This window comes from Pyrus communis, chromosome 1, assembly GCF_963583255.1.
Source record: "Pyrus communis chromosome 1, drPyrComm1.1, whole genome shotgun sequence".
Taxonomy (NCBI): Eukaryota; Viridiplantae; Streptophyta; class Magnoliopsida; order Rosales; family Rosaceae; genus Pyrus; species Pyrus communis.
The window spans coordinates 5,578,454-5,598,313 of NC_084803.1; the positions used below are offsets into that span (position 1 = coordinate 5,578,454).

Here is a 19,860-nt window from a genome sequence, read left to right on the forward strand (position 1 = left end):
ATCTAAATTCTAAAGTTAAGTTACTTGGTACTACGGTTTAGTGGTATTCATCTTTACTTGTAAGTGAGAGGTATTAGGTTCGATTCTTGCCAAAGGCGAATTTGAACCATATCATTTCTAACTCATTTTAAGGCTAAACTCATCCACTCCTTTTAATATAAACAATATCATTTGCTAAAAATAAAGGGAATTGTTATTAACACCTCAAAAATTTAATTTGACACTCCAAACTTTCTATAATTAGAAAGAAAATTACACTTATAAAGAGTATAAAATAAAATTTTTGAAGCGCTAATAACAATTTCCAAAAAAAAAAAAAACAACAACATATCGGGTTGGAACATCTCACAAAGGGCAATGCGTTATTGATTCACGACACGTGTCATTGACCACCGTCGGTTTAGCCTTACGACACGAGCGAAAGCACGCACATGGGCAGCTGATATTACTCTATCTCGTGCAAACTGGACCCCACGCCAAATAAAATATATGTCAAATATTTTTCAAAAAACGCTTCAAAATTTTAATTATAAATTTTTTATATAAATATACAGAGAATTTAAGTGCACAATTAAGTTTTTATAATGTCGATAATATTTTTCCGGGTAGAAAATAATTAATAATATTACCAAAAAAATTGATTAAAAGACGAAATAATATGTGAAAAACGAAAACCCTCCAAGCCAACCTACAGCTCTCTTTATCAGGCTTTCCTTTTAATTCGGAAGCATTTTTGCTGACCACTATTTTGTGTGATGTATGTTTACCATCCTATTTATCATCGTTAGATGAGTTTGAATTTCGAGATTTGTGTAGTGGATAAACACAAATCTTAAAATTCAAACTCATCTAATGGTGATAAATTGGGTGATGAGTATACACCACACTAAATGATGGTCAACAAAAATATATTCTTTTAATTCACGCAAAAAGTGAGAAAGAAAAGAAAATTATCAAAAAAATAAGGAAATTGTTATTAGCACTTCAAAAATCTCATTTTACACTTCTCACAAATGTATTTTTCTTTCTAATTATAGTAAGTTTGGAGTGCAAAATGAGATTTTTGAAATGCCAATATCAATTATTAAAAAATAAAATAAAAAAATTTAAGAGCAATAAATAAGAACAGTAACACCTATCCAATTCTAGCCCAGACTTAACTTGAGATTGGTGCCATCAGATTCGGGACCCACCTCACTCAAGCCAGCACTTCTCGATGTCTGCCACGTGGTGACTACCCGACATTCAACAGTGTGATTACCATCATCTATTTGTCGCTCCGGAAAGTGTTCACCGCCCATGAGCTTAAATTATGCATGTTAATTGGACGACGTCGTTTCTCGTTCTTTTTTTTTTTGGTAGAAAGATTAGATTGTTGGAGGAGGTAGAGAGAGTTACTGTTTGTTGGGGGCAATCTAATCAAAATTCAATGGCATTGGAATCAAATTGTTCCTAACCCTACTTAACACAAATAAAATTTTGAAACATGAAAGGTATGATAGCTTTTTTCTCTTTTTAACCTATATAATTTGATCGTATTTAATTATTGAACTTGAATTTGAATTTGTTTTCCGTTGTTTAGATAAATTTAACATAATTATCATATATGTTTGGAAAAAAATATTTATTTTTCTTCTTTCAATTATTCTTTGAAAAACATAAGCGTGTCGAATAATTATTCATTCACGCATACAAAAAACAAATACGAGGTAATTAATATGACTTTAATTTCTTTGATGAGCAATATTAGACGATGGATAGCCGAACATATAATTTCAGTGCAAGGATAAATGTTTTAACAAACTATGTTACAGACAACTTGCTAATAACCATGAATTTCTTCTAACTGAATAGTATTTGGAGCAGCAAAATATATAGTAGTGTGATTAGATTTTTGGATTTAAAAGTTATTGACCGAAATAACATTAATTGTATATCTAATTTAAGAAAATATGATACATCACACGTGTGCATTCAATCATAGAGAATTAGAGAGTGACTATTTCTAACAGCAAACTTTACATACCATTATACTTGCATCGTGTAAGTTAGTTTTTCAATAATTGTAAGGCAGATTATCTAATCTAGTAGCTAGTAAAAGAAAAGTGTCTTACTCGTTCACAATCCTACGCGGCAAGGCGAGGTGACAAGTGAAACCCTATATGGCAGGGTAGTAGTAAGAGGTAAACACGTTGGGAAGATCCCAGCCGTTGATTAGCTGAAGTCGAGCTGCAACCGTCGTGCTCACAAGTGAGGCCTTCCCATTAAATAAACCATTTTGCACAGAGATTAGCTAGGGAAAAAAAAAAAAAAAAAACGAATATTATAAGTAATTAAAAATTGTGTAAAAATCAGAAGAAGAAAAAAGATAAAATTATTAAAAAATAAAAAAAATAAAATAAAAGCAGAGGAATCGGTCTGTATAAACTTGGACGCTAATGCACAAGTCTTAGCGACAAACCTGCTAGATCGGTTCCTAAGGGGTTGAATTTTAACTCTTAATCACGTTTTATGTTAAATAATCCAATTAAAAAATCACGTGAACTTTACGATTTTACCCTCCATGCATCACGACTGTTAACCTTGTGTTGCCAATTTTGCCCATGCCTAAGTAGTCCAGTGCAAAAGCAACACGAACATGTGATGCACTTGAATGATTCTGTGCGGTACGTGCCGTGATTATTGTTGTACAACCGGGTGATCATCCACATCATCATCCATGCACGTGCATCTGATTTGACACCCTTGATAAAGAGTGGGTCCTCTTAGTGTAGTTGTTAGATTAATTTCTTAGTTTGGATGTTAAACTATAATAAGTGACGGAGCCATTAAGGGACCAAAATGGTCTTTGGCACATTTTATCTTATTTTATTCTTATTACTATAACAGATGTTGTTGTACATCAGTCTAATACCTTTAAAATTTAAGTGTGTTATCAATTCAAACTTTTTCCCGTTTTAAAGCAGGCATCATTTTTTCTCTTAATCGTTCTTCTTTTGATGTAGTCTTCACTTTATCTCCTTATTCTATTAGCTTTTCTTTGGCCTTAACTTATCTTTTTTAAAAAAAGAAATTGGTTACTCTTTAGCTTATATTCGGGTTTCTTGATTTGTGCAATGCTTTTAGTTTTCTTTGTTGAATCTAAAGTCTTTCAATTTTTATGCAAATTACTCTAACCTCTCATGTTATGAGTTCAAATTACCCATATATGTGAGATGCCCTCACAGACATGAAATTCTAGCTTTGTCACTGACTATAATATACACATGTATTTTACTGTGACTTTTTCGCATCGTAGTATTGTACTTGGTCGGAATGCCTCTCTAAAGGCGTGCCAATCATAAATAAGTATATCTCTTAAGTCTAACGTATCATTTATTCAACTGTTAATAATACAACACACTAAATTCATTAATTAGTAACACTATGCAGCAATGTAACTATCTCAGTCTAAGATTTTCTTTCCTGTTAAAGCAAATGATAAATGGCAAATGGGCAAAACTTGAACACAAAAGAAGCGACAAGAGCCAAAAGGGCACAAAAGTAAACATGGCGAGATTTCTCTTTAAATCAAAATTAAAGGCTCTTTAAATTTTTGTTGTAATAAGTGATTTTCTTATCTTTTCTTTTAAAATTAAAAAATTTGCTTTAATTTTTAATTTTTAAATTTTTTAGAGAGGGGGTGACTTTTATTTTTGCTCTCGTCAAAATCCACCATTTTAGGTGTCCGTCTGTCCCTCTTGAAGCGCAAAATAAACCCTCTCAGCTCTCTCCCTCTTCCTACACTTTCTCTCTCACTCCTCCCTCACTACTTTCCCTCTCCTCTCATTCCCTCCCTTTCCTCATTGCCTTAACTCCAAGGCCCAAAAAAAAACCAGAAAATAACCCAAGAAAATAATTACTGACTAAAATTCTAGAGCTCCCTTGCAGCCATGGAAGCTCCGGAGTATTACCAGAACTCTTTCTGCCCGCAATTCGCACCCGAAAAGCGCCACCCCTTCGACAACAACAAGACCGCCGTTGGTAGTGGTGGCGGGGACCACTTCAAGGTGGAGGACCTCCTCGACTTTTCCAATGACGACGACGCTGTCATTACCGACGGCGGCTGTCCTGCTGCTGCTGTTTTCGAGAACGCTGCCGGAAACTCCACCGACTCTTCGACACTCACCGTCATGGACAGCTGCAATTCTTCCTCCTTGTCGGGCTCCGAACCCCTTTTCGGGTCCCGGAATCTCGCCGACGGCCCCTTATCCAGTGAACTCTGCGTCCCGGTATATAATTTGGTTATTTTTTTGGGTCAATTTGATTTTTGAATTTGTTTTTCAATCCCAAAAATAAAAAACGACAAAATAATGATTGAATTTTAATGAATCGAGTTGTCGGCGTTACGCAGTTTGTCACTTGGCCTGCCTACAGTTCTTCGGAATTCGAAATGCAAAAAATGGAAAATTTAAAATTTAAATTTAAGTGGGGTTTTGATTAATTAATTGTTTATGTGAATTTTGAATTATTTGTTTTTACAGTACGACGATTTGGCTGAGCTCGAATGGCTGTCTAATTTCGTGGAGGAGTCGTTTTCCAGTGAGGACCTTCAGAGGCTGCAGCTGATATCCGGAATGAAAGCCCGAACCGACGAGGCCGCCTCCGAAACCCGACAACTCCAACCGGACCCCACCCGAACCAACAACAATCCTTACAGCAATTCCAACCCGATATTCAACCCGGAAGTTTCGGTACCAGCCAAGGCCCGAAGCAAGCGGTCCCGGGCCGCCCCCTGCAACTGGACCTCCCGCATCCTCCTCCTCGCCTCGACTAAGGAACAATCCAACGTTCTGGTGTCGGCGGCGGAGGCGGCGACACCGCTACCGCAGCCGTCAAGCACCGGGAAGAAGACGGTGAAGTCGGCACCGAAAAAGAAGGAGAGCCAGGAAGGTTCGGGCGGCGGGCACGGTGACGGGAGGAAGTGCCTGCATTGCGCGACGGACAAAACGCCGCAGTGGCGGACGGGGCCGATGGGTCCGAAGACACTGTGTAATGCGTGCGGGGTTCGGTACAAGTCGGGTCGGCTCGTGCCAGAGTACCGACCCGCGGCGAGCCCGACGTTCGTTCTGACGAAGCACTCCAACTCACACCGTAAGGTACTGGAGCTGCGGCGGCAGAAGGAGATGGGAAGGGCGCAGCAGACGTATATTCACCAGGTGCCGCCTCCGCACCACCACCACCATCAGAATATGGTCTTTGACGTAAGCAACGGCGAAGATTACTTGATTCATCAGCACGTGGGGCCCGATTTCCGGCAGCTGATCTAGTGGAGAAGCGAGAGTTAGCTAAAACTAGGCAACTTTTCGAGGTTAATTTAGTGGGGCCCAGCTGATCTTCTTCTTTTTTTCTTTTTGTTAATTAGACAATTTCGTCTTCGTAATGTTATTTTCTTTTTCTAAAATTCAATTGAGCAAAATGCACACTGGTTTTGTTCATAGCGAAAAAGTTCCTTTCTTAAAACAAACAAAGAAAAAAATTACCACAAAATAGTTCGAAGTCGACTGAACTCCACTAACGTCCTTAAAAAAGAAAAACAAATATCTATTTTGACTTACAAGAATTCATCATGCACTCATCTCTATTGTGAAAATAATTTCCATTGAACATAATTCATATCTTTTCATTGGGAAACCATCATAATTCGTTTGCCCTTACCACGTTGTTTAGGATTTGAAATTGCGTCCAGTGCGTTTAAAAGAGTTGGAGTAGTATCATCTTCATCATGAATCATCATCTTCGTCATCATTGTTATTAAGAAATAACCCTAATTTCCAAGTTAATGATTCGTTTTCTACATGAATTAACACTACTTTTTCCCCATATCTAGGGTTTGTATGCATGATATTTATATGTAATTAAGGTAATTATTGGCAAAAATTGTTCATGGGGACAGACTCCAGATGATTGAAATGGAATTTTGATGTATACATGTTATAGTTGTCCAAATGTGCACCCACTATGTTGGTCTGGTAAGAGATAATCATGTTATCTTGTTGACAACCCACCATCACCAAGTGAAAGGTCTCCAAACCTAATCATAATTTTCATCACAACAATTGCTGGACTCCACCCTGTTTAATCTATCTCGTCCTGTTTAGTAATTAAGTACCCATCATTCACACAGCTAAAACTAATCTTATTTTGTTTTGTTTTCTTTATCGGTTTGTGTTAGGAGTGAATCTCGTTTTGGAGAAATGAGAGGCCTTATATGTACTTTTAAGAAGTTGGGCTACTCCTTATATTGCCAATTGGAATTATGGTGCAACATCAACTTTCTTCATGGTATCAGAGCAAGTTGTACCATGTGTGAAGCTCAACAACCACAAATGCTCCATGTCACCTGATTTGTGAGTCCACGTGTTAGGTTTGAAAATTTGCCACACGTGAGGGGTTGTGTTGAGAGTGAATCCAACATCGGCAAAATGAGGGACTTTGCATATGCTTATAAGTAATTGGGTTGTTCCTCATATTACTTATTAGTTTTACGGTAGAACCTCGTCTTTATTCAGTTTGACACGAATGACAATAAAGGCGTCAAATACAGAAATTCGATTGCAGAGTATATCATGTTAACTGCCTGAGCTACAAGCCTTGAAAGCATATTAACCGAGGTTCGTGGCTAAGTTTTCCTTCTTCTTCTTTTTTTCCTGTTTCACACAAATGATACTGATAAAAATAATACGAAAACTCAAATAAAGAGTAATTCATCTTAACTGCTTGAGCTACAAACTTATTGCACAACAGTAAATTACAATGTTATTTTTAATTTACAGATTTTTATTTGAAGAATAGAAAGGAAGATTACTACTAGTCTAATATTATATATTTTTGCATGAATTTCAGTGAAAAACTGATTGAAGCCAGTGGGGGGATTTTAACCATTTCAGAGAATGTTAGAAAGAAGAGGCAGATTATTTTCACATCGTTTTCTGCTGCAAGAAATTCGGTTGGCAGATTTTGTTATTTTCTCACTTTTGAAGACATGGGGAAAATCAAATACGAAATTCCCGATGAAAAGGAAAATGATTGAGGATGCATGTATTTCGCAAAATCCACACTTTTTCTATCATTTTATTGCACGTGGTTTCACTTCCACAATAATTCAGCGTTAAGTCTACAAGTACTTGGACCAAGGCCACAGTAATACAAGTTAGTCCCTAGTTTGTCTTCAATTTTTTTGGTTTCCTAATTTATTTATTTATTTAAAAGAGGATTAGCGGATAGTTTCGTTCCGGCAATTCACTCTTTCGAGAGTTGGAGAGACTCACAGAGGCGTTTTAATTTTTTCCTAACCATCATCGTATGATTCATCAGCACCAGGATTTAAACCTAGAACTTGCTATGTGTAATACAGTCCTAAAATTTGTCCCCAACCATTTATTTATAAATAAATTATTCGTGTTGAACTTGGGTCAAACCAAATACCATTTCAAAGCGAGGTTTGGTATTTAGGGTTCCTCACAAATACTTCAAAACTCCTTTACATGAGAAAAACGGCTTAAAATTCTGTTATCATTCACGAATAGAAAATTATAAAGTTAACCGTTATCTCACTTGATTGTTATTACATTGTAAAAATGAAGTGTTTTGTAGTAAACTGATTCTTTAAGCGTATGCCTATGATGAAATTATGCATTGTTAGCAGTGTAAACTAATTTAGTGTGCAAAGGTTTTGTAGCCCAGTTGATTAGAACGTTAACCTTTGTATTTGAAGCCTCAAGTTTAAATTTGATTCTTCACACCTCGATCGTACAAAAAAGTTATTTTCTAGTAAATGAAAAATAAATTGTTAATTGAAGTCGACAAATGCTATGATATTGCATATATGTGCATGGAGGATCCGAGGCGGTGCTGATCCAGAGATCTGTTAATTAAGTTTAATTTGTACATTGTCCTATAAATTAGTGATATTTTCTTAAGCTGGCCTTCTAATTTGTACGATTTTCTGTCTCTGAAATTTGATTTGCTTCTTATCGTTGGCCAACAAAGTAAACAGGAAAAATAATAAGAAATTAAGCAGGGAACCTTTAACCTTAGTAGTACTGGTGGGAATAATAATTAATTTAAATAAAAAATTGCTTCTTTAATTATTAAATAGTTAATTCTGTTGAATATTTGTACATTAGCGTGAGGGTGTCGCAAAGTTTGCGGTGGTCACGTGCCTCTTTTTCATGCCCTCATGCACCCCAGTCTCACTGGTTTATGATGCCATCACTGACAAACGCAAACACACCAGTTTCTGCATTAATATTAATTTGTAACAAACAATAAAAATAATATTAATCTTATAATAAAACTGAACATATTACTTTGGGATTAAATGACAAGGGGGAAATGGAAATGACAAGTAAATTGCAGGTGGTTGATTGTTGCTTTGGTTACAGTTTTCCTTTTTAGTTTAATAAGTTTTGAATTTGAACACTCCTTTTTTTTTTCAATGTAATTTAATGTAGAATATCGTGACTCTTCATCCACTGGAGAAGAAAATGCTCTAATTTTCCATTCTTATATGAGGTTGAAAGGTTTATTAGCAATTGGTCAGCACAAAGTGATTCATCATACTCAAACATGAGCCGATGTTTTGAAACAGAATGAGAAAATTTGGATTTGATTAATTCCACTCATAAGATTCGGAACAATTGGAAAATTACGTTACATTCTAGTTAGGATTAAGAATTAGGATAATACGAAATCGAGATCAAAATTCAAAAGTGAATTAATTCTATAACATTTGACCTAGTAAGGAAATGAGAATCCCTTCAACCACACTTCATGGAAGAAAAAGCAACTCCACTCAATAAAATGACCAAATCAAGCAAAGGTGAGAAGACTGCTCATTTAGTTGGGAGGATTAGTTTAAAGCTTAATACTACTTAACATGGTCATTAGTCACTAATTGAAATCTTTGAAACCAAAAGTAGTAAATGGCTTCCATGCATGGGGCATATGTACATGGAATTGGATCCTCTCCGAGGCAATGCCTCGGGATCCTGCTGACCGACATGGACCGTTGGATTTTGATCCAACGGCTACAAATAGGAGGTCCTTCTAAAGTTATAATAATTGTAGCCGTTGGATCAAAATCCAATAGCCTATGTTGTTCGATCAGTAGAATCCCGAGGCATTCCCTCGGGGAGAGGATCCAATTCCTATGTACATGTTCATTACAAAGGGTTTTGTCCCCTTTCCCACCACCTCCTTATTCTGACAAGGTCTTGGCCACCATTTTTATAAGCTTCCCAACCAACTTTGATATATTTTATTAATTAATTAAACTTCCATTCAACAAGTAGTAACTGTACAAATACACAGGACAGGTTATTTATAGACACCAGCAGAAGGAGCTGCTAAAGACAACTGTTTATTTAGCTATGGAGTGGGGTTTTGATGTTCATAAGATAAGATTTGTAACGTCTGGCAGTCATGGCTCGTTCAGTGAGTAATGGATTTTTAGTATTATTCTGGGTTGCACGATATCACTATTTTAAGATAGACTAAGGAAATAAGAAGCATTTGAATTCAAGACGTAATGAGTAGAAGAACAAACCCTATCCATCATCGCAATTCAAACACAATGACTTGCAACTATTGAAACTACACAGACTAAAGTGAAAATTCACCCAACTATAAGAATCAAAATCGCCCGTGCAACCAAATAACAAGACAGCAAAAATTGAACACATGATCTAAGGCGAAAAATAAAGTGTTGTTAACCACTGCGAATTGCTTGAATACGAAACAACTGATTAGATCTTGGTTAGAGTTCAATCATGTTTGGAAAGTGACACATTGACAATGAGTTGCGTACATGCACATAGCTTGGGTCTGAAAGCAGTGTGTAGATGCAGAGGACTTTGTAGAGAGAGAGAGAAAGAGAGAGAGGGCACATGTAAGTGTATTGTGTGATGGAGGAGTTGGGAGACATTGAAATTGGGATTCAGGGCCAGCTCTTTTTTCAAACCAATGGGAAACAATTTGGACGTTATCAATTTATCACATCGACCGCCCCGCACCCTCACCTGCGCTTCACGTTTCCTATTCCTAAACCTTTTATCAAATTTTATGCTACATGGCAGAAACCCAATTGCCCACCTTGGCAACGGCACCTTCACTTAACTTCCGGGTAAAAAAGATAAAGTTGGAAAACTGTAACTTATAACACACGTCAGAATATCACCCTTTGAAATTTAACAAAATCATCACTATTATTTTCTCCTCTACATTGCTGCTGTGCCATTATAGAGTATACGAAAAATCCCGAAAATTCTACTATGCTGCAATGTATGACATGCATGAGCGAGTATGCATCGGTGCATAATGGAAATTTCTGTGGTAGCCATGGGGAAGGTAAACAAAATATTTGCGGGAGAATTTAAAAAATTATAGCAACGAGTCAGAGAATTCATTTCTCGCAGCTACTGTGCTACATCTTCAGGATACAAAACTGTTCAGAATTTAACTCCAATGGATGATGAAAAGGACTTGCCGGTAGCAGAGGTGATGAGACTGATCCATTGGCCTCTATCTTCCAACTTCTTCAATCTCTTATCGAGGCACGCTGAGACCTAGTTCTGAATGTATTAAAGAAGTAGAAAAATAAGTACAACGTGTTAGAATCAACTGACAATAGGACGTCTTACTAAAAACGACTTAAACGAGTAAACTGCCTCCCTATCAAACAACAATATTCTGCAGAACAAAGTAAATCAGACATTTAAACAGTATTACTACATGAAGTGCGAAACGTTCAGTAGTTGCAAACTACGATTAGAAGTTGGTAAATCAACCTATTTTGATAAGTGAAATATCTTATTAGGAAGGGCAGTCAGTAATAATAATAAAAACAAACACCCATGCTTCTGTTTACCACTGTCTGCATATATAGAAAAACTGTGTAAAGGTTAAGAATCAAGTGTTGGAGACCCAAAGAATGAAGGGTAATTCACTCAGAAAACAATATTATTGTTTTCACATCTATCTTCAGCCTTAACAAAGAGGATGGCGCCTCCCACATCCTGACTATTGACGTCAGAATTGGAAAAACACAATCTTCATCTGATGGCTTATACCCAGAACAGAATTAGGTTTTCAGGATTGTGATTAGAGAAAAAGCCAGCGACAGTAGACATCTAGAAGTTATTTATAGTGCATGATTAAATAAACCCTTACATATCACCAGGTATTCCAGCATGGAATCGTAATTTTTACTATCACTATCATATACAATCCACGAAACGAATATGACTCATTTAGACTGATAATGTTCAAGCATTCATCAAACCTAAATAGACAATATAAAACAGCTTAGATGTTAGCACTGAACAAAATGGTTAAAGTGACGACCGTGTCTACGTTTGTAAGGACTTAAATGACTGGAAAACAAATTGAAGCTCAAACTCCAACCATGACTTCACATACCCCTTTTTTTTTTTAAACTATAAAGATTATGGCATTAGTTTCTCAAAATACATCAGATGGACAAAATTCTTCTTGAAAGTTTATCCTATTATTTGGTATGGGGTGTGCAATTTGGCTCCAGGCTTCCATGCATGAAACTTTTGATGAAATCTTTCTTCCCATCCATAGAAGTTTAAAAGTCACTGGCTTTATCTAATAAAGGAAAACAAAAAAGCAATCAAGTTTCAACACCATTGGCAGCATGCAACACCTACCATCCCCAATCTAGGTGCCATTGCTAAAATTTGAATCTTACCTAAAGCTAAAGTATTATCACAGGTAGCACATAACAATAGACAAATTCAGAATTGTGACATGTTGTATGTCAAACAGCGCCTCCAAAAGTCAGTGAGAGCTGGTTTTTCTTGAGCAGTACGAATACTCTACCAGTTTTGGATGTTATTTACACACAATTTTCAAACTAGGTGGTCCAAACATGCTTCTGTAAACTTAATTATCAGACCAAAAATATGGCTAGATAAATCACAATAAAAAAAGAACTCAAGTTTGCACAATCTGAGTAAGAAGCTAATAAAGACATAAAGGTTCAGACTGATCTACATGAATACCAATTTTCTACCTATTCGTTTCACAGATTTTGCAACGACGAGTAAACAAATTGAGCATTATAAACACAGAAATGAAGATCAATACAAATTCAGGATTCAAATTTTAGCTAACTATAGAGTAAAAAAGTTGCTTACAGAGATAATAAATACAATACATTGGAGAAATCAAACTCCTGGGTTTGCACCGAGCATACCCTGAGACAACGACCTCGAGCTCCTAGAGTCAATGCCAAGGCACGACGTCAGCCGAGCTGAAGACACCGCCGTGTGAAATGGAAGCAGAGATTGTAGACAACCCAACTGCGGAATCGGCCTGAAATTCAAAAATATCGAAAAAAAGAGTCAAGAGCTTTGCTGATTTGAGGAAAAACCCAATTGAGAAAACGACCTGAAATCCAAAAATTCGACAATAACCAATTGAAAATTTCCCAAAAGACTGAGAATTTTACAGGTTTGAAGGGCTTTGCGTACCTTGAGAGATTGATTGAAGGGCGGGTTGAGGGGAGAGAAGACATGGGAGTGGCCTTGAACGCCGGTTTGTTGACGGCAGATTTGAGAAGAGAGAAAGCCGGCTTCGAGAAAGATCTGCAGCGAGAGGCCATTGGAGCGCTGGGCGGAGAAATAGCGGAGTTAGGGTTTTGGGGTTAACACTCACAGCAGTTGGAAGTTGGAACTTGGAGAGACAGGGACTCTAGTGGGGTTTTTGCATTTTTGGAAAAATTACCAAAAGGTCATGGAGAATATTATTATTTCACTTAGCCAGTGTTGGGTGAGAAATTATATTTTCTTTTCCCATAGGCCATAAGCGATTAACTAAAATAATAATAAAATTGTGAGTTACGTCAGTTGGGTAAGACAATGTACTAAATTTTTCTGAACCCAAGTTTTTATTTTTGTTTCCGAAGGTTAGGTTTAGAATTCTGTTTTGTCAAAAGTACGGGAAGAAAAAAATTTGTCGTAGTTAAAGCCAATCGGTCACATAATAATTAACAAGAGATTTGTATTGTTGGTATTACAAAAACAGTAGCTTAATAGATTGAAAACATTCACTTCTAGTCCCTGGAAATGTATATTCTTGCGTTAGTTTTCTCTTCTCGTATCGCTTGTATCAAACAAACTTCAACGAAAAACTTCAAGTACTGTTCACTTTATCGAAAAACCACATTTTTACCCTAAAAAGTCAATCATGATACTATTCACTTTACCCTTTATTTTGTCCTTATCGTTAAAACTCAAAATTTTCAAACATTTTTCATTAGTTTTCTTGGGGTGTTATGGAAGGGAAAATATTGGATTAATGTTTCCTTTTAACAATAAAGTGTACTGGGCTCACCTTCTTTCCCCAAACAAAAAGAAGATCGTTGTAATTACTTTCATCACATGACGCTTTTGAATGGTGAAATTGGAAGCTGCAAATATTAGATTGTTGTACACCATTGAAAACTTCAAGCTGAATTCTTCACAAGCAATTACGAACAGTAGATTCATTACCCAAATCGACGAGTTTCCGTGTACACAATTCATGCCACATTTCGGCAGTCAAGAGAATGAATGATATTAATAGACCTAAAAATTTTACAATTTGTTAGCAATACATGCCAATCAGAATACAAGTTACACGTCCACCTTTCCTTCCTATCTTACCTCCGTCGGGGATGGAGAGGGGTTAGGTCTACCGGGAACTTAATGGAATCCGACTAGAAAACTAACGACCTTCCTTTGGATAAACACTAGGGAGAATTGAATCACGTCTGGCCACTGCTTGCAACGTGATGTCAACCACCGTCACCTTGATTTACATTTAAGGGCCCCAATTAGAGAAGCAATAAAGAAGAAGAAAAAGCTACCCACGAATACGAGAGAGACATGAAGATGGAGGAAGCCTTTGCTTTCTACGGCACTATCATAGAAGAGCCTGTTTCCCTGTCACTGAATCTACTGATTCTTTTGGTCCTGCGCAAAAACTGAGTAATGAGAAGACTCGCTGTTCTTCGGTTATACATTTAGTTATGGGTAATGTAGAAAGCCTAAATAATCACTAGACAGCCATGTGGTAATGTCAGATTTTTCTGTACTCTAAAATCTGAAACATATTTCCAAGTGTGAGATGCATACCAGGTCCAATGGCAAGAACTGTCTTCGATCCACTCACAACCTGGGAAAAATAAAGTGAAAGTCAAGATCTCAACTACACTCTTATTCCCGTGCCAAAAGAAAAGCTATAATCGTATCTTTTCTGTTCAAGATTAAATCTGAAACGACCTAGCAACTTAATAGTACTTGAACTTCCGCAAGTAAATTCATATTCATTGGCAGCTAACCACATATGTCGAAAATCCAACACTCCTCACAAATAAGCAGTTCTCGTACTAGTTGCAGACTTCAGAGTAATTTTGTACTTGCATGATTACAATATCTTACCTGTGTTCGCCCTGCATCAGCAACGACAAAAGTTGGAATGCCAATGTTCTCAGCTGCTTCCTTCAGCTTATTCCTGATTTAGAAAATTCAAAATTATAACAATAAAGAGTAAAATCTTAGCCCCACAATTCATCCCAATAGAATCGTATTTATTTATGTTATTTAGGAGTCAGAAGTTCAGAACAACATCACCGACTTACATTTCTTGTTGATTCTTGCATGCAACCACTATTTTGGGTTGCCCGTGTTGCTCCCACTGTCTCAAAAGGGATCTGTGGCTGCAGTGAATATATACTGTTTTAGCGTTGATATAATGAAACTTGTAAATAAGTATATGACTCGTGAGAGGATCCACTGAATCAGCAGAAACCACTCATAATCACCTTTGCATCAGTTCTGCATACGCGCCAGTGGCAGCATCTGCAAGTTTGTGAAAGAAATATTCATTAAATGGTTCAGCAAAAGGTTTCGAAGAATAAGGTGTTGAGGTTGGGAGAGGGAATCTCTCACAGAAATCAATATTAGATGCAATGAATTAAACATATGTAGAGTAGAGAATCTAAGGTACTTACGAGCACACTGAGATGCAATTTTACCCGTTGTCATCTTTAGGTCTCGTCTAACTACCAGTACCTGTCATGAGCAGTTCAGCACTTGAAATCAGAGAATACATCAACAACCAAAATAAGAAACCTATTAAGCAAAGGAACTAAAATCAGATCTTTATTCATTACTAATCTGATAATAGTACTATGAAGTTAACAACCTCTATGAGATACCGGTATGGCTATTCATTGACATTGGTAGAAAGAAAACCTGAAAAAAAACAAATGCGACATTCAACAGTTCCCCAAAACATGGGATAGTAGCTTTCTTTATTATTTTTAACTTTTCATATTTTAAAAACAAAAAAATCGGACATTTTTCTTTGTGTGTACAAAAGAGGCCAAAGGAGGAGGCAGAGGTTCAGACTCTGGCCTTAGTTGAAGGGCCAAATGCTCTCTACCACTGGAGCCACGCCACGTAAAACTCAAACGGTCTCGATAGAGGTATCAGTCTTAAATTTTTTTTACAAAATATCATTAGGGAAAGTTGCTCCCAAATTCATGAGTTCCACTTTGTTATTGTTGCATCTCATTATCGATGCCACTAAATAACCTTACTCATCGACACACAATGACATGATGAGATTTAAAGAGCATACTTATTTGTCTGTTGTCTATATCGCCCTGGCCAACGAGATTCCAATATAATTAAACAAATTCATTCTTCAAGTTTTCTCAATGATAAAAAAACCAGATACGATCATACAAATGAACTTTACCCTCTATAATTAGGCCTATGCATAGTCGGACATGTTAACAAATATTAAGAATGCAATTACGCAATAAACCAACAATAACACTATTCCACGCAACGATTATTCAAAAGCGAAGAAGCCAATAGCATAACAACTCAATAGGATTAAGAACATGAGGCTCCAAAGACAAACCATTTTAAGTTCTTCACCACCACTGACATTACTTGTGACCAAACTCCGCTGTTGGAGCTGGCCTACCGAAGCATTGTTCTTCTTCGATCGACCCTTACCGGGCTGTGATAAATCCAGCAACAATCCAAGAATGAAGCCAATGACAACTCCTGGAATGAAGTTCTCTGGCTTAAAGCTCACTGCCAACCATTCTCTTTCTTGCTTCTGTGGCTGCATTCAGTAACACCCATGACAGTAAAATCGATACCAATTCCGGAAGTTAGCAAATTAGGATAAGAAGACGAACTATATAATTGAAATTCTCCTAATTTTGTTACTTGGGTCATAATAACTAGAACAAATTCTCACTCAACCAAGCTTATAAATTTATAATACAACAACATGGTCTCTTTCAAACTTTCTGATTGACCCATATGAAAAAAGATGCAATATTTTCTATTTGGCAGCTGGGAAATCCGTGTGTTTTCCATTTTCCCGGAAAATCAGAAAATTTGGAACCGAAAACGAGAGAAGGAGAAGTAACAAGTAGTACCTTGTTTGGATGCTGAGAAGCGTTTCGAAACATGGGTTTTGTTGAGTTGAGAGCAACGAAGACGAAGAGTAAACTGCTCAGTGCTCTGAGAGAAGCAGAGAGATTTTTGGTGGGCTTGTAAGCCGGAGGATGAGGGTAAGGTAAAGGTAAGGCGAGGGATGTCATAGGGTTAACTCCTTTTACCGTTTTCTTTTGATCTTGACGAATTCAGCAAAAGTGGGTCCCTTTCGTGCCAACAAAGCAGTTTTTTTAGAGATATTTGTTGATTTGCTCTGTGAACTTGTATACAGCTATCAATTTCTCATTTGAACTTTAATTTTATCCGATTACCTTCTTGAACTTTTTTAATTAGCCAATTTCTATCTTGAGCTTTAATTTTAATCAATTACCCCTGAACAGTCAATTCCCCCTTAGCGTTAGATTTTAAAAACTTTCATTCAATTTTTCATCCATCCATTTTTTTCATTCTTTTTGCCCTCATATAGTTGCTTCCGTGATCAAGATGGCTGGAAAATTGGATGAATTTTTTTATAATTTAATGTCAGGGGGAAATTGGTTACTTATAAAAGTTTAGGAGGATAATCGGCTAAAATTAAAGTTCAATGGGGAAATTGTCTAATTATAAAAGTTCAAGAGGGTAATCAACTAAAATTAAAGTTCAGGGAGAAATTGGTAGCTCCATACAAGTTCAGGAGGCAAATCGACAAATGTCATTTTTGTTAACAGAATAGTAAGAGTAGACGGTAGAGACTCTAGAGAAATAAATTGAATTTAAAGAATGAGGATCCTCTCAGAATCCTCTTTGTAAGGATCTTAGGGATCCTCAAATTGTGTCCATTTATCGTATATCATGTGATCATAAATCATTTTAAAATACTTTTATTTAAAATTAAATATGAAAAATACCTGACGAAAACTAGCCGCACGATGTACGATGAATGAACACGATTTGAAAATCCCTAGGATCCTCACAAAGAGGATTCGGAGAGGATCCTCATTCGAACTTAAAAGGTTAATGAGAACGAATTTGAGTTTCAAGAGTATTAGATGTAATTAAAGTCTTAGTGGTTGAAAGGTGTTGAACCCTTGTATGATAGTGTAAGTTTAAACTCTGTCGATGACTAATCTAATATCTAATATAACAAAATCTATTATTTGACAAAAAAAAAAAAAAACAGATCTTTTTTGTTTCTTTAGGGCCTCAATTGTTCAAACTCACAAAACCTTATGGGGGTAGGCACAATAACCAACATGTGAGCCTTGGTCACCACACATACATTGTCACACAGTTTTAACTGAGTGACCTAACTCATATGCGTTTGTAACATATAATGTTAATAATCTATTATTATTATAATATGTTGTGTGTACCCTAGGGGACACCCGAGGCTTGTTCAAACAAAAAAAAATGGACAGAAGTGGTGAAATATGTGCGTTTCCATGCGGGGAACGCAAGAATCGTCCATAGAGAAAGGATATACAAAGGGTTGGTAAGAATTTAGAGTTATATAGGCTCACTTTTTTTGGTACTAGCTAATGCATTACAGAAAATAAATAGTCTTGGAGACCAATTTGCAAGTGCAGAAAACAAATGGTTGCCCTATAACGTGGCTCGAGAGTCTACCATCACAATCCAATTCCCTACCCTCCCGCTATCCCTCACGTACTCCTCCATCTCACACAAAGAATCCCACCATTCCCACATAACAAACAGTTCTTTCCTATTTCTCACATTTTTTGTTCTCCCAACAATACAATCACATTTCCGACTGCCACCCTAACTGCATGCCGTAACTGCCCTAATGGAGTCCGTCGCCTCCAACTCCTCCCCAGAAAACCACCGCCCGGCCCAGCGGCCACGAACACGTATCATACCCACGCAACCCTTCGCCGACCGCATTCTCCGAGCCCTACACCACAACCTCCGACTCCTTCAACACCGCGAATCCAACTTCTTTGTGTTAGGTGCCACGGGGAATGTGTACACTGTCTCCTTATCCGCCACCCCTTCATGCACGTGCCCCGACCGTACAACCCCATGCAAGCACATCCTCTTCGTGTTCCTTCGAGTGTTGGGTCTCCCCCTCGATGACGCATGTCTGAGGAGGAAGACGCTGCGGCCGTGCCAGGTCAGCCGCCTCTTAGGGCTGCCTACGCTGCCGGAATCACTGGCTGCTTTCAGCCTTCGAGAGAGGTTTCATCAGCTGTTTTTTCAGGGATCTTCGTCGACAACAACAAGGCCACGCCATGACCTGGAGATTGAAGAGGGGAGGAGCTGCCCTATTTGTTTGGAGGAGATGGTGGGAAGGGATGAGAGAGTGGTGGCTTGCGGGACGTGCAGAAACCCTATTCACGAAGAGTGTTTGATGAAGTGGAAGCGGAGCAGCGGGAGAAGGTCGGCGAATTGTGTGATTTGTAGGGCAAGGTGGAAGGATATTAATAGGATTATGCAACAGGATAAGTACTTGAATTTGGCTGCTTATTATGCTACTAATCATCATCAAGATGACATTGATAATGTTGATGAGGGTCTATATGGTAATCGTTGATCGATCCAAATAGTCTCTCTAATGTAATTTAAACTAAATTGTTAGAAGGGATGATTTATAATTGTAAATAGATTGACAAATTGGTCAGTGGAAACTTGAAAATTAACAAAAATCTCAAAGAGATGGCCCAAGGGTTTACTATTAATTAATCAAACAAATATTGTCTTCAATTTGTATATTATTGTCTACATATCTGGCATAATAAGTATCGGATTTTATCACAAAAAGATAAGTGTTAAAATAACAAAAATTACAAGTCTTTTGAAAGGAAATGACAAAATAAGTGCTTTTTGCATAAAATTGATGAAACTATGGTATTGCTTAATGAAAGAGATGGATGCTGACCAATTCATGCACATTCTAATGTGAAAGAAAATATGTCGTGTCACTTAGTATACAGACTCATTACGCCTTATAGAAAAAGAAATGTATATTCGATGGCATGGCATAATCTCTCATTGTATTGTGGAATGGATTGACATGTCTTGAATTGTTGATTAAGCAAGAAATTAACTATACATTCAGCTGTGGCAGGTTTAGTCAAATATAATGATCAATTGTTTGACAAGAAACAGAATTAAGTGGATAAGCTTCTTAATTCCAGTTAAGCATCTGCCAATCACAACTTCACACTACAAATCAAGAAATAGATCAGCATTATCAATGTCGACTAAAGTCACTTTGAACAAGACCCAAGTTTTATTTTTGTTTCACATTTGATTTACGTTGTTTTTTAATTGGTTGCTCGTGATTGGATGGAAATTTCAGGTGTTTTCGTCACCTTCTTTTAAGCCCTTA

The 19,860-nt window shown here is 37.1% G+C and overlaps 4 protein-coding genes across 6 annotated transcripts; 2 read left to right on the forward strand and 2 right to left on the reverse strand.

The window, feature by feature from the left end:
• The first annotated feature begins 3,753 nt into the window (after positions 1-3,753).
• On the forward strand, positions 3,754-5,462 carry LOC137718353 (GATA transcription factor 12). Its single transcript, XM_068457886.1, has 2 exons — positions 3,754-4,271; positions 4,524-5,462. The coding sequence occupies exons 1-2, from the start codon at positions 3,933-3,935 to the stop codon at positions 5,307-5,309; spliced, it is 1,125 nt and encodes a 374-aa protein (XP_068313987.1). The 5' UTR covers positions 3,754-3,932; the 3' UTR covers positions 5,310-5,462.
• Positions 5,463-10,389: 4,927 nt separating this feature from the next.
• On the reverse strand, positions 10,390-12,768 carry LOC137708723 (protein NONRESPONDING TO OXYLIPINS 2, mitochondrial). Of its 3 annotated transcripts, none has more exons than XM_068447885.1 (3): positions 12,540-12,768; positions 12,263-12,381; positions 10,390-10,613 (listed from the first exon to the last, which is right to left on the reverse strand). In XM_068447885.1, the coding sequence occupies exons 1-3, from the start codon at positions 12,668-12,670 to the stop codon at positions 10,588-10,590; spliced, it is 276 nt and encodes a 91-aa protein (XP_068303986.1). In that variant the 5' UTR covers positions 12,671-12,768; the 3' UTR covers positions 10,390-10,587. The 3 variants fall into 3 exon arrangements, with proteins under 3 accessions (XP_068303986.1, XP_068303978.1, XP_068303971.1); XM_068447877.1 differs by having other exon boundaries at positions 12,224-12,381; XM_068447870.1 differs by having other exon boundaries at positions 12,204-12,381.
• A 763-nt stretch (positions 12,769-13,531) lies between these two features.
• On the reverse strand, positions 13,532-16,663 carry LOC137708366 (uncharacterized). Its single transcript, XM_068447426.1, has 8 exons — positions 16,514-16,663; positions 15,982-16,191; positions 15,062-15,122; positions 14,873-14,909; positions 14,690-14,767; positions 14,490-14,562; positions 14,184-14,223; positions 13,532-14,021 (listed from the first exon to the last, which is right to left on the reverse strand). The coding sequence occupies exons 1-8, from the start codon at positions 16,544-16,546 to the stop codon at positions 13,972-13,974; spliced, it is 582 nt and encodes a 193-aa protein (XP_068303527.1). The 5' UTR covers positions 16,547-16,663; the 3' UTR covers positions 13,532-13,971.
• A 1,636-nt stretch (positions 16,664-18,299) lies between these two features.
• On the forward strand, positions 18,300-19,106 carry LOC137708358 (uncharacterized). The gene has a single exon (XM_068447414.1). It carries the CDS (start codon positions 18,316-18,318, stop codon positions 19,060-19,062), a length of 747 nt encoding a protein of 248 aa, XP_068303515.1. The 5' UTR covers positions 18,300-18,315; the 3' UTR covers positions 19,063-19,106.
• The last annotated feature ends 754 nt before the right edge of the window (positions 19,107-19,860 follow it).

What these genes read in the sequence shown, in the direction of transcription:
- LOC137718353 (XM_068457886.1), top strand. Translation starts at nt 3,933, where the DNA reads ATGGAAGCTCCGGAGTATTACCAGAACTCTTTCTGCCCGCAATTCGCA. An exon ending in CCAGTGAACTCTGCGTCCCG is followed by an intron (nt 4,272 to 4,523) that starts GTATATAATTTG and finishes TTGTTTTTACAG; the next exon opens with TACGACGATTTGGCTGAGCT.
- LOC137708366 (XM_068447426.1), bottom strand. Translation starts at nt 16,546, where the DNA reads ATGTTTCGAAACGCTTCTCAGCATCCAAACAAG. An exon ending in GTGGTGAAGAACTTAAAATG is followed by an intron (nt 15,123 to 15,981) that starts GTTTGTCTTTGG and finishes TGCTCATGACAG; the next exon opens with GTACTGGTAGTTAGACGAGA. An exon ending in AATTGCATCTCAGTGTGCTC is followed by an intron (nt 14,910 to 15,061) that starts GTAAGTACCTTA and finishes ACAAACTTGCAG; the next exon opens with ATGCTGCCACTGGCGCGTAT.
- LOC137708358 (XM_068447414.1), top strand. Translation starts at nt 18,316, where the DNA reads ATGGAGTCCGTCGCCTCCAACTCCTCCCCAGAAAACCACCGCCCGGCC.
- LOC137708723 (XM_068447877.1), bottom strand. Translation starts at nt 12,670, where the DNA reads ATGGCCTCTCGCTGCAGATCTTTCTCGAAGCCGGCTTTCTCTCTTCTC. An exon ending in CCTTCAATCAATCTCTCAAG is followed by an intron (nt 12,382 to 12,539) that starts GTACGCAAAGCC and finishes TTTGAATTTCAG; the next exon opens with GCCGATTCCGCAGTTGGGTT.